Here is a 26,741-nt window from a genome sequence, read left to right as displayed (position 1 = left end):
TAGTGAGGACCCACGGGGGCCTCCATGGGGGCGGGGGTAAGATTACTCCTTAGTCGGTAACCAGGAATCTAGGCTTCTTGAGACTGAAGGGGCGGGGCCGCGCGAGGCGGAGTGATGCGAAACCCGGAATTTGGCCGCCCTGCGCGGTAGGCCCACCTGGGCTGGCCCGCGATGTGGGCGGTCTTTCTTCCCTCAGAGAACCAGAGCAGCAAAGGAGGTGCATGGCAGCTTGTCCAAAACTCCTGCACGTCCAGGCCCGGCTGAACCTGCCCGCTCCATGAGAAGCCACACGAGGGCCTCTGGCAGAGGGTCCGGGTTGGGGACTTGCAACTGCAGTAGGACAAGGGTGCCAAGGCAGGCTGGCGCAAGTTGGCGAGAAAGAGAGGGCCTTGTTATTTTGGTGGAAAAGAGACACTCCATTTATTCATTTTAATGAATAAAGTCAATCATTTATTGAACACCAGCTGCCAGGCATTGTTCTGGATGCTGGAAAAAGTGGCCAACAGAAGATGCTCTCCCTCCTGGTGTAGCCAAGAAGACAGGCACCCAAGAGCTTATGCTAAATAAGAGCCAGTGTTTGCTGGGCAGGGTGCTGATGGAAATAACAGCCAAGTGGAGGCTGGAGCGTTGGATAGTGGGCCCCATGCTACATGAAGTGATCTGGAAAACTCTGTGAAGAGGTGATGCTTGTCACTATAAGAAGATCCTTGGGGAGTTCCTGTTCTGAGGCAGCGGAAATGAATCCGACTAGGAACCATGAAATTGCAGGTTTGATCTCTGGCCTCAGTGGGTTAAGGGTCTGGCGTTGCTGTGAGCTGTGGTGTAGATCTTAGATGCAGCTCGGATCCTGCGTTGCTGTGGCTGTGGTGTAGGCCGGCAGCTGTAGCTCTGATTGGACCCCTAGCCTGGGAACTTCCATATGCCGCAAGTGCGGCCCTAAAAACAAAAAAAGAAGCAGTTCTTTGGGAGTTCCTGCTGTGGTGCACATCTTGGGAGTGATGAGACTCAGGTTCGATCCCAGGCTGGGCACAGTGAGTGGGTTAAGTATCCAGCGTTGCCACAGCTGCTGCATAGGTTGCAACTGTGGCTCAGATCTGATCCCTAGCCTTGGAACTCCATATACTGCAGGGCCCGCAAAAAGAAAGGGAAAAAAAAAAAAAAAAGAGGAGAAGAAGAAAAGAAGATCCTTGTGGCTGCTGGGAGGGCAGCCTGCCAGAGGAATCAGTGAGCAGGGGGAGGATGCAGGGAATACTGGAGGCATAGGCAGGGTGGAGCCTGGGGGGCCAGAAGTGGCAGGATGTGGGTTAGCCACAGGGTTGATGATCCCATTGGAGCTGAGCCCAGCGGAGCAGATCCCATCCTGGTGGAGGTGCAGCTGTGGGGCAGGGGCCAGGCCTTGGACACAGGCATGGGCGACTGCACCTACCAGGCTTGAAGGAGCCAGCAAGGGGGTCGGGTGTCTTGTTCTTGGGGAGGGGGAGGCATTCCTGCCTCCAGGCCCTCAGCACAGGCACTGGCTGGCCCTCCACTTAGGGTTGGGCTGGGGCTAGTGGGGAGGGGCTGTCATTGTGAGAGGGGTGCCTTTCTCTCCCCTTCCATGGGGCTGATGGGGCTGCTAAGACAGGAGCCGGTTTGCAGGTGCAGAAGTACATTCCTTGGAGGCTGGGAGCCCAGGGTGGGGGTGAAATGTGCAGGGAGCAGTGGCTGGGTCCCATGCACATGTCCCTTCTCAGGGCCAAGGGGTGTCATCAGTTAGGGACTGAGACCCAGCAGGACTGGGCCTTCATTACCAGGTCCTGGAGGCACCAGTTTCACTGTTCCAACCCCAGCCACCTCCAAGTACTTATGAAGTGAAGCCCTGGGCTTTGCATGTCCCAGGGGCCTAGGTGACCTGGGCAGGTAGTGTGCTGGACTGTCACAGCTACTTAGCCATCTGTCCTGAGCAGCACAGCTGCAGACCTGCCGTTCAGGCCGCTTTGCCTCTCCTGGGCTGAGGACCTTGGCAGGAGGGGGACCTGTGGTCCCTTGGCAAGGTGACGATGAGTCTGCTTCCCAGGCCACCTCACTGGCCTCGGGACCCTGCCTGCTGCAGAACAAGGAGCCCAGGGATCCTGGGTCTAGGAACACCCAGGGGACCCTGACTCCTCCCTCTATGCAGGCTCTCCCAGGGCCCATAGGCAAAACAGCACCCACCCACTGAGCTGGCTTTCTTCTTCACTGCCTCCCACACCACGAGAGACTCTCAGGAGCCCCCAGTGACAACCCCGAAACCTGACAGGCCTAGTGGTGAGGACTGGACAGTCTTGCCTCTTCAGCCTGGGTTCAATCCCTGGTCTGGGAACTGAGATTCCCACATTAAGCTGCTGCAGACCTCGGCCAAAAAAACAACAACAACACAAAACAAAACAAAAAACAAAAAATGGAGAGGGAGGGAGGGTGGTGGAAATGCCCCCTACCCCAGGAAGCCCTTCCTGAAGGGACCAGAACCCACCTACCTTCTGTTAGGACTCTGTTAGGGCCCCATGCCCTCAGTTTAAAATGTATTTTATTTTGAAGGCAGCATGTGCCTGTGGAAACAAAGGGGAAGAAGCAGAAATAAGATGAGAAACAAGACGACTGCTGGAGGTGGACCTGGTGCCCCCCCCATCTCCTGGCTCATGGACCCCACAACTGCGGTGGGTGGGCCTCACTGCAGCTTCAGCCACCCCATCCCCAGCAGCTGTGTCCCCGGTGGCCCTTCCTGTCTAGGTCATAGGGTATTTTTAGCACTGAATCCGGAACTCACTTGGCAGCAGCTGCTCATGGCCAGAGCACAAGAACAACAAACTGTCCAGGTGGGCCGTGCGGACCTGCCCTGCAGCAGGAGCGACCTGGGCCTGGCTCTCTGAGTCTTGTAACAGAATCCACTTTCCAGGGCTTTTCAGCAATCTGGGCAGGATGGGGAGGGAGGAGGTAGGCAGCATAGAGGATAGGTAGGCATTACCTGGGCCCGACAGGAAAACAGCTGGTGCAAAGGTCCTGAGGCGTCACAGGGCTGAGGGTGGGGGCAGAGGCAGGAAGAGGAGCTGCATGTAATGAGAGGAGGCTGAGCGGGGCCTACAGGTTGTGGTCTCCGTCCCAAGGGCAGTGGGCAACCGCAGGAGTTGTCAGCATGATGGGGAGTGAGCCTCAGAAGGCGGCTCTTTGGAGGAAGAAGGGGCCAAGAGAAAAGGCAGCAATCAGAGGGGAGGATGGCCACGGCCTGCAGTAGCAGGCACCTGACGGAGAGGGAGTGGATGGGTCAAGGAAACAGAAGGCACTGACCTCAGTGAGAGCCTAAGGAGGCTGAGCTATTGGGGAGGGCCAGGTTTGAGAAGGAAGCCCCCTGATGGTTTGGGACAGGCCTAGTTAGGGGGCTGGGGGACAGGACCCCCCAGGGAAGTCTTCCAAGTCCCTTGCCTTGGCCCTTCTTCAGCTGTGGTTTGGACACAAAAGCTCTCTGCCGCATCTGTGCTCCTTTGATGTCTCGACTCTGCCCCCTGGATGCTCCCCTGCTGAGCCACTGGAGCGTGGGGCTCCCCACCTTACCCTCAGTAGCTGGATAAGGTGGTCTTTCCCCAGCCCCCACTGCCAGGCCAGCCTGACCCTCAATGCCCAGCTGTCATGACCGTCAGCAATCACCTCTCAGTCCCACTTCCTACTGTGGCCACCTCGGGGCGTCAGAGCTGCCTCCCAGAGCCCCAGAGCAGCTGGCAGATGGCCCCCTCCTCCACCCCAGTTATTTTCAGGATCAGTGTGGCTGTGGGGCTGTGTTTTGGAAGAAGATCATGTGCTTGGCTGAGTCAGCCAAATGGCAGGGCCGGGGCTTCGTGTTCAGGTGACAGGAGCTTGGCTATGCAGTGAAAGGACTGCAGCCCCACATGGGTCTCTGTCTGGGCACTGGGGATGCTCAAAGGAGCCAGTCCCTGTGACCCCTGGGTGCCCTGTGCAGCCTGAGGCCACTGGGTCTTCCTATTTGTTGCCTGCTAGCCAGATCATCAGGCAGTTGTGGTCTGTCACCTGGCAGGGACCTGGAAGGACAGGGGCCACCACTCCGGGAGCCCGCTCCCAGGACCAGTGACTCAGCACTCAGAGCAGACAGATGGAGAGGCTTGGAGAGGCCCGGGGCTCACCCACCTCCCACCTGGCTGGCACCACCCACACCCCTGCCAAGCAGCCCAGGCCCTGCGCACACTGGGACAAGAACCCTGTGGCCTGTCCTCCCCACAAAGACACCCCCACAAGCCCTTCCTCTGCATTTTGCTCAACTTCCCTCAGCCTGTATGAGGTGTTGGGGCCTCTTTAAGAAGCAAATGCAAAATTACAAATCCAGGATTAGGTACAAAAGTGAATATTTGCTTAGAATGAGGAAGCAAACAAATAAGCGACAAGTAAAAGCTAATAAATAACACACATTTCAAATCCAGAAAAAATCCCCTCCTTGGTCAGAGGCTTGAGACTAGATGGCCCGAGGTGCCCACGTTGGGCAGGGATTGGTAAAAAAGAAGCAGGGTGGGAGTTCCTGTCGTGGTGCAGTGATTAATGAATCTGACTAGGAACCATGAGGTTGCGGGTTCCATCCCTGGCCTTGCTCAGTGGGTTAAGGATCCAGCGTTGCCATGAGCTGTGGTGTAGATCACAGATGCGGCTCACATCCCGCATTGCTGTGGCTCTGGCGTAGACCGGTGGCTACAGCTCCGATTCGACCCCTAGCCTGGGAACCTCCACATGCCTCCGATTCGACCCCTAGCCTGGGAACCTCCACATGCCGCGGGAGCAGCCCTAGAAAAGGCAAAAAGACAAAAAAAAAAAAAAAAAAAAAAGCGGGGTGCATTAACCAGGCCACTGCCTATCCCCTCAGCACAGCTGGGGAAACTGAGCCTGGGTTGTGGGGAGGGCCAGGGAAGGAGTGAGAGTGGGCCTAGGAAAGGATGGGTTGTCTGTTCAGCTCCATCCCAAAGCTGCGCCCGGTGGCCCAGCCACAGGGGTCTGCCTGATTTGGCATCTGCCCCCACCCTCTCCACGGGCCCTCCTGGGAGGGGGCCTCCCCCACCAAGGAATGCAGGCCTCAGCACTTCAGACCCCAGTCTAACCACTATCCCCCACCCCCACCCTCGCCTCCCACCCATCCCCTCCAGATGTGGGCACAGCTGTATTTTTAGAACAGCTAACCAGGAGGACATTCTTTCCTACTAATTAAGATGGCTTCAAAAATCTCCTATCCGCAATCAGCCCCACTCTTCAGTCCTCAAATATCAAAGGGTAGCTCAGCTGGTTCTTGCTTGGGGTTTTTCCTTTCCTTTTTTCTTTCTTTCTTTCTTTTGAATTGTTAAATTGGAAATGTGACCCAGAACTGGAGTGGATGCCAGCTCGGAGGAGGAGAGCAAAGCCTTGCCCTCCACACCCAGCCAGGCTGCAGCTCCCCACATCCACCTACCCAAGGGCAGGGTCTCTCTGGAGATCCTGGGTACCTGCCCTTGGGATGCCCAGCGCAGGGAGGGTCAACAGACATACCTGGGACCTGAGGGCACAGAGCCTGTACAGATGAGCAAATGGAGGCTGGGAGGGAGGAAGTCCCTGTTGAACTGCTGGGGTCCCATTGGTATCAGCTGCAGCCAGGCCTGTGACAGCCAGCTTGCTTGGTGTGGCTCACTGCCCACTCTGGCAGCCTAGTGCTGAAGGTCAGCTGGCCTCCTGAACTCCACCCAGTGCACCCTGGAGGTGCCTGGTGTGAAGCAGAGATGCCAGTCCAAGTGGGAGGAACAGGGAAGGTGGCAAGGAGGAGGGGCCTCTGAGCGGTCTTGAAGAAGCAGCCGCCCCACTCCCCAGCTCTTCCTGGAACCCACAGCTGACAGACGGGGAAACCAGGGAAACCGATGTCGGAAAGGAGGAAGTCGGGTCAAAGCGGCTTAGAGTCTGTGGGGTGGTCACGTGCAGGTACCAGATGATCTCACCCGTGATGGACAGCCTGCTGATGGACCGAGCCCTGCAGGAGAGACCAGGGGTCAAGGCGTCCAGCCTGAGCTCTGGCTCCACGGGTTAGGCGCCTGACCAGACCCCTGTCCCATCCCTCATGGAGCAGAGAGGGGAGGAACCTAGGGAGGCAGAGGGAGGGTGGGCTGGGTGTCAGCGCTCTTGCGCAAGGCCCTGGCCCACCTGGCTGGGTACGCAGGACAGAGGAAGCGAAATCACTTGGGGCTCGGGGAACAGGGAGCTCCCAGCGGCCGAGGAGGCAGCTCTCCCCTGGATGCTCCGTACCTGGAGTGGCCCTGGCTCAGGCTCTTTGTTACCCGGTCACCGCGGAGCCCCGGGAACGTCCAGAGACCCGCCGCGTCTACTCGCGCAGTCTGGGCTTTGTCGCCCTCTTGCGGCCAAAGCACGTTTCTAGGGAGGCGGCGGGGGCGGCCAGGGCTGGCTGAAGGATCCCCTGGGGGTCTGGAAGCCAAACCCTGGCTGCGACCCCGGGCTCAGGCAACCGTGGAGACATCTTCTGGCCGCGGTTTCGGGTCGACGAGGCAGCTCCGCCGCCTGTGCGGGAGTGCGAGCAGCCCTCGGCTCGGTGGGTCGCGTGGACTGGATGGAGCCTTCCAGCCGGCATCCGCGCCGGAGATCCCCCTTCCCCCGGCCTCAGTTTCCTCGTCCGCAGTGAGATGTCCCAGCGTGCAGGAGGGACGGTGGGGCGTGACTCCCACATCGAGGGAAGGGTGTCACCGCCCACACTGGCCATCGGCCCGCAGGTCCTGAGCACTGGTGGCCGTGGGCAGACCACCTCTCCTCCCCTTTCTCCACCTCCACCTTCTCCCCCGGCAAACCGAGACTGGGTGGGAATCCACGCGGGAAGCCCCACGGAGGAGGAGTTAGGGGATTCTCTCCATGCTCCCCGACTCCGCGTGGTTTGGCGGCTCCATCCCGCCGGCTCTGCGCGGGACTTGGAGACCTGACAGCCCAGCCCCGACTTCCAGCAGGACGGTAGGGGTGCTCGGGCACAGGCTCCACCTTGTGGAATCTTAGGGGCTGAAGCCACCCACGTGTGGATTGTTGAGATTAGCCTTCAACACTGGGCAGCCACAAACATTCACGACCTTGACTTTCACATACTCAAGGTTAAACTCCGGGTTACTGTTTGCTGAGGAGAAACTTCAAGCTTCCTTGTTTAAGGATAATAATTAACGGCTGGGAGCCCACGCACTGAGGGGCTGACTTCAGCGAGGTGTCTGGGCAGCATTTCAGAAAGAACCAAGGCGGGTGGGTGGGGAGCAACTGGTTGTTAATCACAGCAGTGATCATGTCAGTAGATGCAAAAAGGCATGCAATTCGCAACTGCTAATATTTTGTTTACTGTACTTTTCCTTAAAAAATGCATGCTTTAAAAGAAAATTTTTAAACTTTTAAAAGTTCAGAGCAGCGGAAATAAAACAAAAACCAAGCATGAGCAATAAAGATAGTGCGGTATCCTTTCTGGTGTATGTGCTGTCACAGTCTGCCCGGATGACTTCCTACTTTCAGGTGTATGTTTCTATGACGACATATAGCATCTTTGGCAAGTCTGATTTCGTTTTGGCCTTAATCCAACTCCTGGATTCACACAAGACCTGAGAAATAAAAGATTAATCCGGCCCAGTGAACCCCGTGGTTCCACACCTCGCAGGGTCCACTGGGACGGACGCATCTTGGCGCACAGGCCGGCCAGCCTCTCACGCTGTGGATCCCCGGGCTGCAACGCGAGACTGGTTCTCTGGTCGGCGTTCCAAGTCACAGGCTCTGCCAGAACGGACAGATGAGAGGCCTCCAGAGACTGGTGGGTCTGCCTTTTGTCATCCTTAGTCCTGCCCCTCCTCAGGGTAAAGGGTGGACTGGACTGGACTGGAGGGGAGCGGGGATATCTGTGCAGAATCCAGAGCGCGGCCCTCAGAGTTGCCTGGGGATGGGGACTTCCCAAGGACGGGACCTCCCAGGGACAGAGGCGTCCCGGGCCTTGGCGGCTCCGGCAGGGGCGCCAGATGGGGGTTAGAGGAGGTCGGGCAGAGGGGCCTGAAAGGGCTGCGGTGGAGGTCCGGGGGTGGGCGGAGGGTGCGGCCGGGACAGGTAGAGTCACTCCAGGGGCGGGAGGGGGGAGGGGACGAGGGGCCAGGGCCAGGATTTCTGGCGAGTCTGGAGCGCGCCGATCAGAGCGGCCGGCCGAGACCTATGGGGGCGAAGGCAGTGGGGGTTGGCCGGGGTGACCTCAGACCTGAGTTCCCTTTCGGTCTGCAGATGTGGGCCCCAGGCTCCGCCGACTAAGGATTCAGTGGCTTTTCAGCCTCAGAGCAACGGAAAGGGAGGGACGGAGGATGAACAGGCACAGTTGTTACATCCTCGGACCCAGGCGACCGGCCTCCCCTGGGGAGTGAGGCACCCCCTCAATACCCGGTGCGCCTGCGCTGGTGTCTCGGCCGCAGGCACTGGACAAGGTACACTCCGCGCAGCCTTCCGCTCCCCGGATTTCCTTCAGTACCCACTGCGCTTGCGCGAACGCCTCTGCCGCCAGAGAGGTTTGCGCCGCTCAAATGCCCAGCGCGCATGCGCCCCGCCGTGGACTTGGCTTTTCGCGAAGGTCAGAATTCCGAGACCCGCCGGCACAGACTCCTCTGATGGGGGATTGCGGACCGGCGTGCACTCTGGAAGGCTCAACGAAGGCGTCCAGTGTACAGAAGTATCTGGTGCTTGTTTGCACAGTGGGGCTAGGTGCTGGGCCCAGACGAGCAGGAGCAGACGTTCACCCGCAGGGATGGGCTGGAGCCAGTGCAAGGTTGCGTGGGGTCGCATTGTGCCGGGCCCCTGAAAGGACCACGTCCCGGGCTAACATCCTTGGCTATGTCTGTGCCCTTGGGTCCTCGTGCAGGCCGGAGACGCCCCCAGAAGCAGCAGCCCCTGGTCACTGCAGTCCTGGCCGCTGCATCCGGTCCTGGGTCTGTTTTCCACCTTCACTTCTCTCCCAAACCTTCATCTCCTCCAGGCTCCCTGTAAACTCCGTCCTCAGGTCCTGCATCCCCAAGGGAGCTGGGCAGCGGGAAGAGCACGCCCACACCGCCCACCCACCGCCCCACCCCTGGGTTCCCCCGCCCCGCGCCAACCTGCTTTGATTTCCCTCAGATAACCTGCATGGCGTGTGTTCCCTGACCACACTCTCCAAGCACTCCCTCACCTTTCCTTGCTCTGTGTCCGTCGCACCAGCTGACATACCTTATTCTTTTTGTTACTGCTTGTTTTACACCGGCTGAAAAGGAAGTTCCATGAGGTTACGGGATTTCATCGCTTTTGTTCACTGCTGTATCCCCAGCAGCTAGAACAGTAGACTTATTGCCCATGGTAGGGAGGCAAGAAATCTTTATTCATTGAATTAATAATCACCGCCATAGCTAGTGTCTGAATGTTTTTCATGACCAGTCATGGGACTAGGCAGTTTCCATGCAGGATCTCATGGAATTAAGTAATTTTTTTTTTGCTGTATAGGGTCACACCCTCGGCATATGGAAGTGCCCAGGCTAGGGGTCAAATCGGAGCTACAGCTACCGGCCTACACCACAGCCACAGCAACAGGGGATCCGAGCCGAGTCTGTGACCTACACCACAGCTCAGGGCAATGCCAGATCCTTAACCCACTGAGTGAGGCCAGGGATGGACTCTGCATCCTCATGGATACCAGTCGGATTTGTTTCTGCCACGCCACAACAGGAACTCCGGAATTAATTTTTGCTGTCCTGGAAACCTGCTCAGTTCTCATGAGGCACTGCATGACTTGCTGCTTGGTAAGATCTGCTATCCTAGTGGAACTTTCACCTCCGTGCCCTATGCAAGGAGCTTCCATGTGACTCCAGTGAGACAGGACTTCTGGGTTCTCAGCTGGCTTCCCTTGTGGCTTCCGACTTGGGAGGAAGTTACCTAGACCTTGTAGAAACTATGGGCAGCCAGGGTGCCTGTCATGGACCTGCTTCCAGATGGTGGCAATACCTTTGTCAAGATCCTGTCCTTGGAGCCTCTTCCTCTGCCCCCCACTGCAGCCCAGTTCCTCACCCTTCTATGAAAAGCAGGTCTTTTCCCAGCAATCTATCTTCCCCACCCTGGCTGGGTCAGGCACTTGGTATTTGATCAATGAATAAACAAGTAGTCCTCAGGTTTTGGAAATTCTTTAGAAAGCCCTTAGCCAAACATCCTTCTGCCATGAAACTTGTATTTAAGTATATAAAGAATAACAAATAGGACACAGGACTTTATATTTGCAGGACAATTTGCCAGAACAAAAATGGTCATATAGATTTGCTGAGAAAAGATCAACAATTTGATTTTTGTATAGTAACCACTTTGTGAATGTCTAGGAAAATACCCAAGGGAAGCAGTTCATTGCTGTCAGCTGCTCTTTGGGAGAGCAGAGAACTTTCAGTGTATACTAACTTTTCAAAAATTTAATGATCATGTTATTTTATAATTAAAAATTATAAGAGGGAAGGAATTCCCATCATGGCGTGATGGAAACGAATCTGACTAGGAGCCATGAGGTCGCGGGTTCAATCCCTGGCCTTGCTCAGTGGGTTAAGGATCCAGCGTTGCCATGAGCTGTGGTGTAGGTTGCAGACATGGCTCAGATCTGGCATGGCTGTGGCTGTGGCGTAGGTCGGGGGCTACAGCTCCAATTAGACCCCTAGCCAAACCCTGAAGTTTCCTGGTGGCTCAATGGGTTAAGGATCCAGCATTGTCCCTGCTGTGGTGAAGGTCACTGCTGTGGCAGGAGTTCAATTCCTGCCCCAGGAACTTGCTCAGACTGTGGTGTGAAAGAAAAAAATAAAAAACAAAAACACTTGACAGGGCATCAGGGCGCTGAGTCCTCATGGCTGGGTGCCTTGGGGAGTTCTCCCTCCATGTCTAAGGGTGCTACACAAGGATGAAAAGCTGCCCTTTTCACGTGTGTGTGGTACACACGTACCTTGGCTGTCCCCCCACCTAGAGGTAGCCATTATCTGCAGGGCCAGTGAGAAGATGGGGGAAGAAGGGCAGAACCGGCACTGGGACCCAGGCTGTTCTCTGCTGCTGCGTATGCCCTCCTGGTCCAGACTGGGAGGGAACTGAGGGAAGCCCAGCCACTCTGTTAGGAGCTTCACAGGGGCAAGGCATGGGGGCTTAGGGTCTCCTGTCCTGCCAGAGGCATAGCTTCACTGCCCTGAGGCCCCAGCTCAGGATGTTGTCGCCGAAGCCACAGCAGGCATGCCCAGGAGCAGCTCAGCAAGGAGGGCTGGGAATGGCTGTCCATCTCAGGCAAATCCTGTGGGGCTGGGGATGGACTGAGGGGCAGCTGGATCCCAGACTCAGAGCAGAAGGCTGGGGTGCCTCAGCCATGGGACCTAGATAACACCTCTCCTCTCTGCCTCAGTTTCTTCATCTGCAAAGTGGAGACATTATTGCCCAATTCAGACATATTACAATGCTGTGATTGATGGAGTCCAGCCCCGGGAGGGCTGTGGAGGCTGTAATCAGTCCCTCTGTCCTCTCCTCTCTCCACAGGTTCAGGGTAGGATCCTGCTCCTGACCATCTGTGCAGCTGGCATTGGTGGGACTTTTCAATTTGGCTACAACCTCTCTATCATCAATGCCCCAACCTTGGTATGTACCCTCTGTGCCCACTATCACCATCCCAGTGGGTGCTGGGCAAGGGCCAATAGCTGCCTGCTTTGGATCTTCAGGCCAGCATCCACTTGGTGGCGCTCTTGGGGTCTGAGCTGGCTGCATTTGTTATGTCTGTATTTTCAACAGGCATTGAGTGTCCACTTCAGTGCAAACTCAAAGGCTGGAGGGGATCTACCTGCAGCAGGACACTCGTAGGCCTTGCTTCCCATGAGCTACCACTTGCTCCTGCAAATGGGACCTTCTTGGCCTCAGAGACTCCTTCCCCCTTGAATGGTCAGCCTTGAGAATTTCCATCCAAGGTCAGGGGAGGTTGGCCCTGGTCCCAGCTCCCTGGGAACAGGTCCTTCCTCCAGAGGGCCCTGGCAGACACCAAGCTAACAGCCATTACCCTGAACTGGCCCGGGCTGGAGAGAGCTGGCCCCACACTTCCACACACTGACCCTCACGTCCCGTTGGAGGGCCTAAGACCAGCCAGACACTGACCTTGATGACGTGATGAATTCTCTGACCATGGGGAGTCTATCTGGGTCTCCCCCCAGCATAGTCATTCCTAACCACACAGGCCTGTCCACAGACCTGGAGCAGCGGCTCCGGGGGGGATGGGGCTCTGGGGTGTCTGGACGACCTGGCTACAGTCCTGACCTGTGGCTGAGGCCATGGGCAAGTCATTTCACTTCTCTGGGCCTAATTCCCAGTCTTCACAACAAATACAGAATGTGTATCTAACAGAGCACTTCAGGGGGCTTGTCACCATCCCAAGGAAATACATGACATGCTCCAGAAAAGTCACTTGGTCTTGATACCACAAAGGACGGTTTGCAAAGGCCACAAGGACACACAGGCCAGGGGGGTGCAGTAATGCAGCTTTAGTGCTGCCCCGACCCCCAGAGGGATAAGCGGAACCTTGAGAGGAGCAGCAACCTTTGGTCAAGCATTGTGGCCAGCCTGAGGTACCTCCCCGGGGAGAGAGCCTTGGGAACAGACCCCTCTCCTGCCTCCTCTGAGGCCCCGCTGGTGCTCATCAATGGCCAAGTCCATCAGAAAGCTGGTCAGCAAGGGAGCCTGCTCATGTGGCCCATGCAGGTGAAGCCCAGGCCAGAAGCAGAGGGGACAGGGCTGATAGTGGACTCAGGGGCGCATAGAGACTGGCCATCTCTGAGCTCCAGGAGACGCTGTGTCTGAAAGAGCTGGCTCAAAAAAAAGTAAATAAATAAATAAATAGGAGTTCCCATGGTGGCGCAGCGGAAATGAATCCAACTAGGAGCCATGAGGTTGCGGGTTCCATCCCTGGCCTTGCTCTGTGCACTGAGGACAAAAAAAGACAATACATAAGTAAATAATAAATAAAAACAAAGGAAAAAGAAAAAAAATTGAAAGAGCTGGCTTAGCGCCCTGAGGGGCGCAGGATTTGGGGAGAGCACTGGTCTGGGAGGGGGACCCTGCCCCGGGCACTGACTGGCCTCTTCGTCCACAGCACATTCAGGAATTCACCAATGAGACGTGGCAGATGCGAACTGGCCGGCCACTGCCCGATCACCTGGTGCTGCTGGTGTGGTCCCTCATCATATCTCTGTATCCCCTGGGGGGCCTCCTTGGAGCGTTGCTTGCTGGGCCCCTGGCCATCAAGCTGGGAAGGTGAGTGCTTCCCATGCATCCCGAATGCCCTTCAATGAGGGGCACTCCTGTCTACAGGCTGAGGGCTCTGGGCAGGAGGCCCGGCAGGCCCAGGTCCTGGGCAGCATGTCACTGGCCTCCCATTCTGCCTGCAGTGTCGCCCTGAGACCCAGGCTTCCCAGGGGATGTGATGGAAGGAAGGGTCTCACGTTGGGAGGGGACCCACGGCTGCCAGCATGTGCTGTTACTGTGAGCAAGTGTTTGCTCCTGGATTTCCCCCTTTGCGTCCAACTGACACGGTTCTTGGGTGGCAAACAAGAGAGACAGGCTGGCTGAATGGAGACTGGAGCTGCCCACAGGGTGAAAGGATGTGCTCTTGGAAGGCAGGCCTGGGGATGGCAGGGTCCAAGGCCGCAGAGCCTGGGCTTTCCTCCCAGGAGGGTGGCTTCAGCTCCAACCATGCTCCAACTCCAGCATCTGCCTTCAAGCTGAGAATCCAGGAAGGCGGGTTGTTCTTGGCCCATCTTGGGTGGAGCGCCTGCACCTGTGAGACAGCGGGAGCGAGTCAAGGCCGAGCAGAAAAACAAGCGGCTCCCTCTGCCCCCCCTGGGGGGGGGCTGGCCCCCAGCACACATGGACACCTTTATCCCATATATTCAGCTCTGCGGGGGCCCTCCGTTCCCTGCCACCAGACAACCAGGGCACCGTCTCTGCACAGCCACCGGGGCCAATGCAGTAGAGCTGTGTTTCTCCTGAGGGCAGGGGGTTTCCATGCATGGACCATCCTGCCACCGCTGTAGTTGACCTCTTGATGGTCGGCAGCCTCCACACTTCATGGTAAACTGAACTGCCCTCGAGACACCTCTCGGGCAGAGGAGAGAAGGAGGAGCAGGGAAGAAAGCAATCAAGGGAAAAGCAACTGGTGGATGAATGCAGTTTAAGTCATACTACCCAGAGCCTGGAAGCATAGACAGAGGGCTTGCTCCTTGGTTTTGGTGCCGGTCACACTGTTGCCTGCCTTGGGGACGTCCGTCCTTCGGTTCTCCATTCTTGTCTTGGTTCAGCAGTTCCAAGGGCGGAGGCTGTTTACCTAAGATCTTCATGCTTGGGTAGGCGCGGGAGTCCTGATGGTGTGGGTCCCTCCGCCGGTCAGCCGACCTCTCTAAGGCCATCTGCTTCTGGGCAATGGGGTTCCTAACTCAGTCCTGAGTTCCGTGGGCACGATCCCCTTGTTGGATGCAAAATTGCACAAATAGCATATTGTGTGTTAAATAGGAGTGTCTGTTTGGATGTGTTGAGGAAAATAATCAACAAAAGAATAAAAAAGAGGGATTTCCCTGGTGGCCTAGTGGTTAAAGGTCTGGTGTTGGTGGTTCCGTGGCTCAGGTCCCTACTGTGGTTAGTGTTCAAATCCTGACTGGGGAGTTTCTGTATGCCATGCCAAAAAAAAAAAAAAAAAAAGAACAGAAAACAGTTTTATTCAAGCCAAACTGAGGTCTAGCCCAGAAGCCTGTGTCCCAGATGACCCTGAGAAACTGCTTCAGAAAAGCTGGATTTTCATTGCAGTTTTATATCTTGTCAGAAAAAAATGACATCACACAAGTCAGGGTTACATGTCTTCAAGGTTTCCGAAAGAGAAAAAGAACAGACCAGCACGTACACAGCAAGGCAGTTTGGCCTTGGTACCAGGGAAGGGAGTCTTATCATCAGAGGAGGAACAAAACTGGCATCCCTGGAAGAGAGGCATTTTTTTATTTAAAAAAGTTTTGGTGGGGAGTTCCCTTCGTGGCTCAGCCGTTAATGAACGCAACTAGGATCCATGAAGGATACAGGTTCGAATCCTGGCCTTGTTCAGTGGGTTAAGGATCTGGCATTGCAGGGAGTTGTGGTGTAAGTCACAGACATGGCTCGCATCTCGCAATGCTGTGGCTGTGGTGTAGGCCGGCAGCTGCAGCTCCAATTCGACCCCTGGCCTGGGAACTTCTATATGCTGCAGTTACAGCCCTAAAAAGCAAAAAAAAAAATTTTTTTGGTTGTGCCTGTGGCATGCAGAATTCCCCTGGTCAGCGATCAAACCTACACCACAGCTGCATCCCAAGCCATTGCAGTGACAATGCTGGATCCTTAACCCATTGAGCCACTAGGGAACTCCCAAGCTTTATTTTTAACATGGACATCTTTGCTTCTGGTCAGGGTGCCCCTTTCTTCAATAATTAAAGCAGATGTACAGTGTATGTTTGATAGGCCACAAACAGGTTATTTTAGTTAGCATAAAATTCAAGTTAACTCATATATAAGTCAGAATGACTTCCCTAGATCTCAACATGTGAACATTTCTTTTATCAGATGTCTTCTACTTCAAGTAGTGGAAAACCAGGGCTCTGTTGCCTAAGACAGTTGCCCAACATCCCAGTCTGGTGTTTATTATCCACCAGGGCCTGGTGACAAGCCAGGAGTTATTTCTGATTAAGGGGATAGTAATGGCTTTACTCGAAAGCCCTCAGTCTTCATCACATCAGGATTCTCCTTGTAGGCGGCACCACTGGCCCTTTGAGCACTGCAGTCTCCTCGGTCTAGAGGGTTGCGGACAAAGCAGCAGACCCACGAGGGAATCCTCCTCTCAAATCTTCCAGGTTTGCAAGCCCTGGTGTAGGTGTCAGAGCAAAACACGCAATGTGGGGCAGGCTGCCCGCAAAGTGGAAAGAGGCTGGCTCAGGTTGGTCATCTGTCTTAGAGCCAGGGGAGCACAGGTGCCCTCAGGCCTCAGGATCTCTGCTGGTGCGGTGGCCTCTACCCTGTTGGGTGTACGTGCTGCTTCCTCTTTTCTTGGCTTTCTTCCAGCTCGAGAGCTTCCGTGTCCTTAAGGGGGTCGGTAAAGCTGCGACACTGGGCAGAAGCTCAGTGCTTCTACTGTTGGCTGTCACTGAAATGCAGCAAAATGCGTTTGTCTGATAAATTGCTACATGGAAGGACCTATGAGGAATCATGTGTATCTTACAGCTGGAGTTGCTGCTGGATCAAGCTTGTCATAACCATCCATCATTCTGTTTCCTGTGGACCAGGGGATTTTGGTCTTTGGCTCAACTTTCACCCATGGGCTGTCGGCTGGGGCAGTGGCCTCCTCCAGCCCATCTTCCTGTCCCTACCTGAGCCGCATGATCCACTGCGAGCTCCCATGGGTAACCTGTGTGTTGGCAGTTCTGAACTCAGGGTCAGGAGCCCAGAGCGGCGCTGTGTCGTCTCAGTGGGGCTGCTGACCTCCCTGGGGTGCCTTCCTGGTTGTCAGTCTGTCCCATTGAGCGCAGGGATGACCCGCCATCCTGAAGGTTGACTGAGCAGTGACTGTGATGTGTGGGGGCCATGGGAGGGGACTCAACTTGGCTTCTGGGATCCCTTCCCTCACTCTCAGAGGCCCTGCTCACCTTTCTGGGGTTTTACTGAGGCCAAACAATCAGATATTAGACGCTTTGTGTTACAAAGGACCTGGAGGGACAAAGCCAAAAAATGCACACTCTGGCATTTCAAGCTGGATGTACACAGAAAGGAGAGGAATTTGGGGTTATGTTGAGAGAGAGGAGGATGCCCTTGGGGTACCCCACGAGTGACTCTAGCTATAGGGGCCAACATCACTTCCGATCACGGAGCTTTACCTCCTTGACTGTCCCCCAGGCCTGCAGGTCTGATCAGGGCTGGCTGGAGCTGCAGAGAAGGGTCTCCGGGGGGGTCCCAGGCACTGACCCTGAGCTTGTCTGTGTTCACTTGCCCAAGGAAGAAGTCCCTGCTGGTGAATAACATCTTTGTGGTGGCCGCAGCGACCCTGTTTGGCTTCAGCCGCAGAGCAGGCTCCTTTGAGATGATCATGCTGGGAAGGTTGCTTGTGGGGGTCAGCGCAGGTATGAGGAGGGGGGTCATGGGGGCGGGGGGCTCCTCCTGCCGCTCTGTTCCTTTCTTCCCCTGTATTCTTCCATGCATCCCCTTTGTTCCCTTTATCCATTTACTTCTTTTTTTTCTTGGCCCCACGCATGGGCTGTGGAAGCTCCTGGGCCAGGGATCAAACCCATGCCACAGCAGTGACAACGCTGAATCCTTAACTTACTGAGCCACCAGGGAACTCCTCACTCACTTATTCTTTATTCATTGATTTGTCTTCCACTCATGCCCACCATTTTTTTTTTTTTTTTTGGCCAAATGCTAAAAGGCTCTATATCACTAGACACTTAAGGTGGATCTGGAAAAATGGAAATGTTGTACAGGGATATGAGAGGACAAACATCCCCCCACCTACACTAGCAGAGGTCTTGTGTTTGAGCAACATTCTAAGCTTGAGCTTCTTGGCAGTCAAAGTGAAAAGGCACCTCAGACAAGTTATATCTGATCTTCCCCACAGATGCAGGACAGCTGTTAGGGACTCCTTGGGTTCCAGGGCTCTTCATGGGAGGGAACAGTTTTGGGCATATCCACCTGGGTTTTTAGGGGTGCCCACCAACAACCCCCTTTGACTCCTACTGTTTATACAGCCAGGGGCAGATGTCTTTATTAGTTATCTATTCCTGTGATACGAAGAACTCCAAAATTTAGTGGCTTGATACATGCACCATGTATTAACTCGTGGTTTCTAAGGAACAGGAACCGGAAGTATCTTAGCTGGGTGGTCCTGGCTTGCAGTCTCACGTGAGGCTGTTCTCAGACTGTCAGGCAGGGCTGCAGTCACCTGAGGTTTGACTGGGGCTGCAGGCCCTGCTTCCAAGATGGTGCCCTTTGATGCTGTTTGCAGAAGGCCCAGGCTCCTCAGCCTGTGGGTCTCCCCATAGGGCTGCTTGAGTGTTCTCACTGGGTGGCGGCTGGCTCCCCCTAGAGGAAGTCATGGGAAAGAGACAGAGCCCACTCATGTGGGCACAAGGAGGAAGGCCTAGTGCTTTTTTTTTTTTTTTTTGTCTTTTTTTTGCTATTTCTTTGGGCCGCTCCTGCGGCATATGGAGGTTCCCAGGCTAGGGGTCGAATCGGAGCTGTAGCCACTGGCCTACGCCAGAGCCACAGCAACGCAGGATCCGAGCCGCGTCTGCAACCTACACCACAGCTCACGGCAACGCCGGATCGTTAACCCACTGAGCAGGGGCAGGGACCGAACCCGCAACCTCATGGTTCCTAGTCGGATTCGTTAACCACTGCGCCACGACGGGAACTCCCCTAGTGCTTTTTATGTCTTAATCCCAGAAGTCATACACCATCAGTATGCCACAGTCTATTTACTAGAAGTGACTCGCTAGGAACAGCCCAGGGGAAAGGGATAGGTCTTACTTTGTCTTTATGCCCAAGTCCCTAGCACAGAAGAAATCCCTCCCTAAGTGTGTACAGGAAGAGCAGGGGTATCCACCTTCCTCCCTGCTCCCCCGCCAGGTGCCTAGAGAGCAGCAGGCCCCACGAGGGCTGTTTCCTGCCCCAGGTGTGGAGAGGATGGAATAGCGGTCGCTGCCATTCCCAGATGGTTGATGCCCCAATTCTGCACCCTGCTAGTTTTTGCCAGGGACTCCTTGGGACTCCACCATCCAGGGTGGGCAGTGGGGGTGCCCGGCTGCCTGGGCACCAGATGCATCCCTGGGGGAGCCCGGGTGGGGAGAACCTGAAGCGGTAGTTGATGTGAGGTGAGAGCCGGGGCAGCTAGTGGGCATCACTTACCTCCAAGCCCCTCACATGCCTCCCAGTGATGGGGCTTCTCTCTCAGAAGTCCTGGGTGTGGACCGGAGTCTGTCTGGCCCTACAACAGGTGGGGAGGAACCCTCAGGGTGTTTGGGCTCGGGGAGCAGGACTTGGAGCCTGGAGGTGAGGGGGGCAGGCCCAGGCGTTGTGGGGAGTCCAGCCTGTGGCTGATGCTGTGATGTGCATGTGTCCAGGGGTGAGCATGAATGTCCAGCCTATGTACCTGGGGGAGAGCGCCCCCAAGGAGCTCCGTGGGGCCGTGGCCATGACCTCAGCCATCTTCACTGCCCTGGGCATCGTGATGGGTCAGGTGGTGGGACTCAGGTAAGCACCCCCCACTTCTGGGCACTGAGTGCATAGAGGGATGCCAGGGAAAGCCCTGCTTCGCCTAAATTTCTCCCCTGCTACCCCCCCACCCAAGTAGACTAAGGTGTTGCTTCCCTGTATCGAGGCCATGAAACCCTTTCCCCCTGCATCTGACCAGCACACAGCGGGCGGTTGTCAGCCTCTCTAGGTCAGGGAGCCAAGACCAGTCTGGACAGAGGGGAGGGTGTGGGTTCAGGTTTTCAGAGGGAGGATGTCCTGTTTATCCCAGAAAACAGAGGAGAGGGCAGAGCTGGTGCCCTGGGAAGAGCTGTGGATTAAGGTGGGGTCACAACCTGCCCTAACGTGAGTGCCCACCTGGGTGTCCAGACCCAGAGCTAGTTAGGAAGAAGCACAGGACAATGCAGACCCTCTGCCCTCAGGAGGGTGGGAAGGGGACAGGGGACAGGACTCTGGCAAGGGAGCGTCTTGGCCCAGCCTCTCCTCCATTTCCCCAGGGAGCTCCTGGGTGGCCCACAGGCCTGGCCCCTGCTGCTGGCCAGCTGCCTGGTGCCGGGGCTGCTCCAGCTGGCCTCCCTGCCTCTGCTCCCTGAGAGCCCGCGCTACCTTCTCATTGACCGTGGAGATTCTGAGGCCTGCCTGGCAGGTGAGTCCCCCACATCGGTGTCCCCAGACCACCCCTGACCTTAGGGCACATCTGGCCAGAGCATGTGCCTCCTCACTTCTTCGGTTGCATTGATTCAGGAAAAGCTCATCCTCTCTTTGTGCCTCAATTTCATGATCCATCCATCCCTTTGAAACGCTTTATCAAGGGGCTGTCCTAAACACCAGTGCAGTGGGATGGAACAGATCCAGCCTTTGCCATCTGGGACCCCCAGTGTGGTGCAGAGAAGGAGCCCCCTGACCCCAGGCCTGCAAGATGGTGCAACACCAGGTAGCACCTCAAGGACCCAGTACCAGCTGGGCTGATGGTCTTATCTGTTAGCAGTGGCCACAACACTGATGCCCAAGAAACAATCCCCAAATCTCTGCTTAAAGCATTAGCTGTATCTTCTACTCATTTACTTGCTGGGCTGGCTGCATGACCCTGCTGAGCTCAGCTGGATTGGATCACAGTGTTGGGGACTGGGGAAGTTCAGCTCTGCTGCACATACCTATCCTCTCACTCTTGGTCCTGATGGATGAGCCCAGGAATGCTATTATTATGGTGGTGGCAGAGGCGTAAGAAGGCAAATCCAGCTGTGCAAGCACTTTCCAAACCTTTGGTCCCATTAGCCAAAGAGAGTTATTGTCCTTGAGCCCAAAGTCCAGAGATGGAAAAATCCCTAGTATCTCCACTCATGTGGCAGGGCATATAGATTTAGGGAGGGGTGAGGACCAGGGCCCAAGATGTATTCCCAGCTTGCCATGGTGACCACAGTTATTATTTATGTCTCTCCTGGGTCCAGAATATGCTCAATTTCATCTGGACCTTCCCACCCAACCCATAGTCACCCAATCATGGCTCAGCCTTGAAGTCCAGAATCTTAAGATCATGTCAGGTCCATATGTGCCTTTTCTTTTTCTTTTTTACTTAAATTTTTCTTTTGGCTGCACCCACAGCATGTGGAAGTTTCCCAGCCTGGGATCAAACCCGCACCACAGCAGCAACCCAAGCCATGGCAGTGACTACAATGAATCCTTAACCCACTGAGCCACCAGGGAAGTCCCTATATATGCCTCTTCTTGATCCAAACCTAGGGGATAAGAACACAAGTCTTCTGCCCCAGCTGCACTAGGCTGAACTGATGGAAACGGGACAGTGTAAGCAGAACTAACTCTCTTTTCAAAAAAGAGGCGGCAAGGAGGCAAAAAGCAGTCCCATCCATACCAATGCTGAGTGCCCTAGGAAAATGCTGCTATGTCCCCCGGCCTTAGGGTGGGGAGCGTTCCTCCATCAAGCCCTGGCTCCGCCTCCAGGAGGGGACCATGGTTCCCCCATGTTCTTGGTCCTGCTCTCCCGAGATGTCTTTCCTTTTCCATCACCTTCCTCGACAGTTGAGAGGGCACTGGAAAATGCACCCATAGGAAACTGCGACACAGAAGTCTGTATCTTTCAAACTGTCTTGGTCTCTTTTCATCCAGGCTGCTAGAGCTTTTGTCAGTGCAGCTTTCTCCAAAATGATGTGAATTTTCAATGCATTTATGTGCCAAAAAGCCACACCCACAGTTCTTTTTAAGACATGCTTTTCTCTTGTGACCTAATTACGGGAATTTGGGGCATGTTGAGCTGATGTGGACCAATACCCATAATACGCCTCTGTGATGCACCTTTTTTTCCAGCCAGGTGGGTCCATGAGGCAGGCACTGCATTAAGCCCCACCCCTGACTTGATCTTCACCCTGAGGTGGTGGTTCCTTGGCAGTGCTCTGGATTTTGTCTTGGCCTTCAGGCTGTAACTCAGGACTTTTCCTGGCTGGAGAAGCTAAAGATGAGAAACGTGGTTTTTTTTTTTGTTTGTTTGTTTGTTTGTTTTTGTCTTTTGTCTGCTGAGGGCCACTCCCTAGACATGTGAAGGTTCCCAGGCTAGGGGCTGAATCGGAGCTGTAGCTGCCGGCCTATGCCAGAGCCACAGCAACGCAGGATCTGAGCCATGTCTGCAACCTGCACCACAGCTCACGGGCGACACTGGATCCTTTACCCCATTGAGCAAGGCCAGGAATCGAACCTGCGTTCTTATGGATACTAGTCAGAATCATTTCCACTGAGTCACAATGGGAACTCCTTGTTTTGTTTTGTTTTTTTAGTGTCTTTTGTTGCTGCCTAACAAAAGCAGAAATTGCTTCTGTAGCGGCAGACCAAAGAAGCAATTAGCTGGCTCAAGCCTCAGAGTTCTCTGAGGTTGGCTGATGTGGGTTGGGTTTGGCTAGAGACTCTGCTCATCCCAGTTGCTTATGTGGGTCAGCTGGGCGTTGGCTGATCTAGGACGTTCCAATCAGGCTATCTCCGCTTCTTCCTGGGACCAGTGGGCCAACCCCACCGCTAGTTTTTACGATGATGACAGAAGAGCAAGTAGAAACAGGCAAGGTCTCTTAAGGCTTGGGCTGGAGGGTTCCAGGTGCGCTCCCACAGATCCAGAGGACAGGGCGCAGCCCAGGGCAACCATCTGCCCTTTGTGGGAGCAACTGTCAGCTCCCATAGTAAAGGGCTTGGATACAGGGAGGGGTGGAGAACCCCGACGACAGTGGCATCTGCGTCAGCTGTGTCCTTTGTTTTGAACCTCAGACCCCTTTCTCCCACACCACCCCCCTTAAGTTGCTATAGTCCTTTCTGGTCTGTGGCTCAGTGAAATGACAGGACAAGGAAAAGCATGCCCATCTAACCAAGGGAGCCCTTGAAAGGAGTGGGGAGCTCACTGTGGGTGCCTGCGGGAGGAAAGATCACAGTCCTCCGCCTGCCCCCTCCCCCAGCGCTGCATCGGCTGCGGGGTCCGGCGGACCTGGCCGGGGAGCTGGCGGAGCTGGAGCAGGAGCGCATCGCCTGCCTGGGCCGCCGCGCACAGCGTCCTTGGGAGCTGTTCGGGAACCGAGCGCTGCGGAGGCAGGTGGCCAGCCTGGTGGTGCTGGGTGGGGCCATGGAGCTGTGCGGAAATGACGCGGTGAGCCGGGGCGAGGTGGGGGGGTGGCAGAGGGTGGCTTAAGGTGGGATTAGGTGGGACAAAATGGTACAGGATGGACTGGGAGGGAGCCCGCCCGCAGTGGCCCCTCGGCTGTCCCGCAGGTGTACGCCTACGCGTCCGCCGTGTTCCTCCAGGCGCGAATCCCCCCAGACAAGGTCCAGTATGCGGCCATCGGGACCGGGGGCTGCGAGCTGCTGGCGGTGCTGGTCAGCGTGAGTCTGGCTCCGGGCTGATCCCCAGTCCTGCAGTGAACCCTCGGGGTGCTAGTCTCCGCGCTAAGCCACTTCCACTTCAGGTCACTCTGTCAAAATTCAGCGAGTTAGTGAACACGTATTGAGCACCTACTGTTTGCTGGGCACTCACGTCACCATTTTGAGATGGGGAAACTGAAGTTGAGTGACCGTAGACCTCTGGGAAATTAATGTCTTAATACCCTGAAGTGATAAACTGCTCCTGCTCCCCCCTCACACGCACTCCAGCCTCCCCATGAGGTCCCTTCCTACTGCCTGGCCCCGACCTGAGGGGTACTTAGTTCCTCAGAGAGGGCCCCTTTCCTTTGCAGTGTGTGGTGATCGAGAAGGTGGGCCGGCGGATGCTGCTGATGGGGGGCTATGGCCTGATGACCTGCTGGGCGAGCATCTTCACCGCAGCCCTGTGCCTGCAGGTAGCTGGGTGGAGATGAGGGCTGGGTGCTGGCAGCCTGAGCTCCCCTCAGCCCCCTCACCCCACTCCTCTGGCACAGAGCTCATTCCCCTGGATGCCGTACCTGGCCATGTCCTGCATCTTTGCCTTCATCCTCAGTTTTGGCATCGGCCCTGGTGAGTGGGCCCAAAGGGCTGCAGGCTTTGGGCCTTGCTGAAGGAGCAAGGTTGTCTGGGTGAGGGATGGGTGAGTGGCCTCTGCCCCGCTCACCTGTACAGGCTTCTGGGAGGGAGTTGCTGGAGGAGCTACTGGGGGCCCCCACTTTCCTGTCTGGGGCAAGGTGGTGGGGGAGGCAGGCATGCCTGGCAGCCCCATCAGAACCTCTCCTTCCAGCTGGAGTGACTGGGATCCTGGCCACAGAGCTGTTTGACCAGACGACCCGGCCTGCTGCCTACATGGTCTGCGGGGTGCTCATGTGGACCATGCTGTTCGTGGTGGGGCTGGGGTTCCCCTTCATCATGGTAGGCCTTCCTGAGGTTTTGTCCCCATCGGCAGCCAGGGGAGGCTCCATCCAGGGAGTGTGAAACCGAAGGGGATGGGGCACATCTGAGCAAAGAGGCTCAAGCCCCTCATCAGGCCCTGTCATGGGGCCTTCTGTCCGAGGGCTAAGTGGGCCACACCAGGTCTCTGTTCTCTCTTAACCCACAGGAGGGCTTGTCCCACTTCCTCTATGTGCCTTTCATCTGTGTCTGTGTCTGCGGGGCCGTCTACACTGGCTTGTTCCTCCCTGAGACCAAAGGCAAGACCTTCCTGGAGATCGCTGAGGAATTGCACAGACTCAACTTCCCCAGGTGGAGCCAGGACCCAGAGTGGAGGGGCCCGGGAGTCATCCAGGCCACAGAGCTCTAGGTCGGCAGGTGTGGCTGGGGCCCAGCCAGCTGCTCTCCCCTCTGGCCCTCTCCATTACTAAGCTCCCTCATTCCCTCATTTAATGAGTGCCTGTTGAGCACCTACTATGTGCAGACATGGTGCTCGGCCGTCAGTGGTGACTCGGAGAGATGGAATTTGAGACCTCTTGGTGCTCCCTGTCTAGAGGCAGTTAACAGGAAACCACTAGAAACAATTACAGGGAGTTCCCAATGTGGCTCCATAGGTTATGAACCCAACTAGTATCCATGAGGATGTGGGTTTGATCGTGGCCTTGCTCAGTGGGTTAAGGATCCAGCATTGTCATGAGCTGTGGCGTAGGTCTCAGATGTGGTTCACCTCCCGCATTGCTGTGGCTGTGGCCTAGGCTGGTGGCAGTAACTCCGATTTGACCCCTAGCCCGGGAACTTCCATATGCCTCAGGTGCGGGCTTAAAAAGCAAAAAAAAATATATATATATATATAATAATAATAATAGTAATTACAAACTTGGGATACGCAATGGAAGAAAATACAACTTGTGAAGGGTGTGTATGCTGGGGAGTGTTTGAGAGGGGCATGGTTAGGAAGGAATTTTCAAGAAATTGATTTTTAAAAAGTCAACTTTATTGAGCCATGATTTACAAACAATAAAATGTATCCATGTTAAGCATACATTTGATGAGTTTTGACAGGTGTACATACCCATGAACCACCACCACCATCAAGGTAGAACATTCGCATTACCCCGAAGTTCCTTCATGCCCCTTTGCAGTCAAAACCCCACCCCGTCCCAGACCCCAGGCAGCCACAGACCTGCCTTCTGTCACCATAGGTCAGATTGGCCTTTGAAGAATTTGCTGTCTTTTCCACACCACATGTATGCATTTGTGTCTGGCTTCCCTCCAGATAAAGCTTTTGAGATTCATGCATATTGTTGTATGTATTAGCATCTATTCTTTGTATGGCTGAGTAGTGTTCCACTGTATGGGTAGACCATAATTTATGAACCCATTTCTCTGTTGGTGGCCTTTTTGGCTATTTCTAACCATTGGCTATCATGAATAAAACAGCTGTGAACATTCCTGCACAAGCTGTGTAGACATATGCCTTCACTTCTTTTGGGTCAATGAATTGCTAAGTGTAATAAGGAATGTCTTCAACTGTAGAAGAAATTGTTTTCCAAAGTGACTACACTGTTTTACATTCCCACTAGCACCGGATAAGGGTTCTGTATGCTCCTCAGCCTCACCAGCACTTGGCATTTTCAGCCTTTTTGTTTTTATTATTTGTCGGTCTTTTTAATTTAGCCATTCTCCTGAATGTGCAGTGGCATTTCATGGTTTAATCGTGGTTTTTCCCTGACAGCTAATAATGTTGAGCATCTTTTCATGTGTTAACATGACCATTCACATATCTTTTGTAAAGAATCTGCCCAAATGTTTTGTCCACTATTTTTTAAAAAAGATTTTTAGGAGTTCCTGTTGTAGCTCAGCAGAAATGAACCTGACTAGTATCCATGAGGATGCAGGTTCAATCCCTGGCCTCGCTCGCTCAGTGGGTTAAGGATCTGGTGTTTCGGTGAGCTGTGCTGTAGGTCACAGATGCGGCTCGGATTTGGTGTGTCTGCAGCTGTGGCGTAGGCTGGTGGCTACAGCTCCAAATGGACCACCCAGCCTAGGCCCAGCTTTTGCAGCCTGGTGGTCTCCTGGCAGACAACTGTCTTAAAATCTGGACCTTTTCGGCTGAGTGGGGGAGGTCATCGGGGGAAAGAGGACCCCTGCCAGGTCATGTGATGCCCACTGAGGGGGAAAGGTTGGGTTTGCTTGTCTTCAGCACAAATTTTACTACATCCATTGAACAAAGGCCCAGCGACTGGTGGGGGGTGGATGGATGGGGGCTCAGGGCCTGCTGGGTTCTTGCTGTGAGCGACTCTATGTGTGTGCCCTGGGGGAGAGGCCGTGGGACGGGGACCAATATCCATGGATAGGGACTGAGGACTGATGGCCAAGCTCATGTCAGGGAGAGGCAACAAGAGGACAGCAGTAGCCCTGCAGCAGAGGCCTGGCAGCCTCCCTTCCCTGCACCCCCTTCCCAGCAGGTGACTCAGGTCCTATTCAGAGGCTTGCCTCTTCTCATCCCTTCCCTCCCTCTCTGCCTGGCAGCACTCACCTACGGGACATGGCTCTTAAGAAGTCCCCTGCACCAGCCAGGAGTGGCATCT

General features: G+C 55.2%; 1 protein-coding gene and 1 long non-coding RNA gene across 45 annotated transcripts; one reads left to right on the top strand and one right to left on the bottom strand.

Moving 5' to 3' along the window:
* Positions 1-79: 79 nt before the first annotated feature.
* SLC2A11 (solute carrier family 2 member 11) lies at positions 80-25,607 on the top strand. Of its 41 annotated transcripts, none has more exons than XM_084993973.1 (15): positions 7,667-7,816; positions 8,272-8,468; positions 11,554-11,652; positions 13,151-13,311; positions 15,824-15,923; positions 16,291-16,469; positions 17,059-17,183; positions 19,182-19,311; positions 19,809-19,957; positions 22,761-22,948; positions 23,071-23,181; positions 23,532-23,633; positions 23,712-23,787; positions 24,005-24,132; positions 24,320-25,607. In XM_084993973.1, exons 7-15 carry the CDS (start codon positions 17,144-17,146, stop codon positions 24,518-24,520), a joined length of 1,125 nt encoding a protein of 374 aa, XP_084850099.1. In that variant the 5' UTR covers positions 7,667-7,816; positions 8,272-8,468; positions 11,554-11,652; positions 13,151-13,311; positions 15,824-15,923; positions 16,291-16,469; positions 17,059-17,143; the 3' UTR covers positions 24,521-25,607. The 41 variants fall into 41 exon arrangements, with proteins under 41 accessions (XP_084850084.1, XP_084850105.1, XP_084850106.1 ...); XM_084993975.1 differs by lacking the exons at positions 7,667-7,816; positions 8,272-8,468 and adding exons at positions 8,590-8,710; positions 9,733-9,806; XM_084993964.1 differs by lacking the exons at positions 7,667-7,816; positions 8,272-8,468 and adding exons at positions 8,590-8,806; positions 9,733-9,806 and having other exon boundaries at positions 17,063-17,183.
* Positions 428-9,028, bottom strand: LOC106505982 (uncharacterized). 4 transcript variants are annotated; one of them, XR_014826061.1, is made up of 5 exons: positions 6,175-9,028; positions 5,533-6,004; positions 2,984-3,181; positions 2,496-2,567; positions 428-2,371 (listed from the first exon to the last, which is right to left on the bottom strand). It is a non-coding gene; the product is annotated as an uncharacterized LOC106505982 (long non-coding RNA). The 4 variants fall into 4 exon arrangements; XR_014826060.1 differs by having other exon boundaries at positions 428-2,363; positions 6,277-9,028; XR_014826062.1 differs by lacking the exon at positions 2,984-3,181 and having other exon boundaries at positions 6,277-9,028.
* Positions 25,608-26,741: the final 1,134 nt, after the last annotated feature.

The sequence above is a fragment of the Sus scrofa genome, chromosome 14, assembly GCF_054392235.1.
Source record: "Sus scrofa isolate SSC_HxYL_T2T_F1_AM1 chromosome 14, Sscrofa_HxYL_maternal_Yorkshire_Landrace_v2.0, whole genome shotgun sequence".
In the NCBI taxonomy this organism is placed as follows: domain Eukaryota; kingdom Metazoa; phylum Chordata; class Mammalia; order Artiodactyla; family Suidae; genus Sus; species Sus scrofa.
The sequence above is the reverse complement of the archived record's forward strand: the minus strand, read 5'-3'. Positions and strand labels throughout refer to the sequence as shown.

Coding starts and splice junctions, on each gene's coding strand:
- SLC2A11 (XM_084993943.1), top strand. CDS start 8,565: ATGCCCAGCGCGCATGCGCCCCGCCGTGGACTTGGCTTTTCGCGAAGG. Junction 8,967..11,553: donor GCCGCTGCATCCGGTCCTGG/GTCTGTTTTCCA, acceptor CTCTCTCCACAG/GTTCAGGGTAGGATCCTGCT. Junction 23,182..23,531: donor TGCTGGCGGTGCTGGTCAGC/GTGAGTCTGGCT, acceptor TTTCCTTTGCAG/TGTGTGGTGATCGAGAAGGT.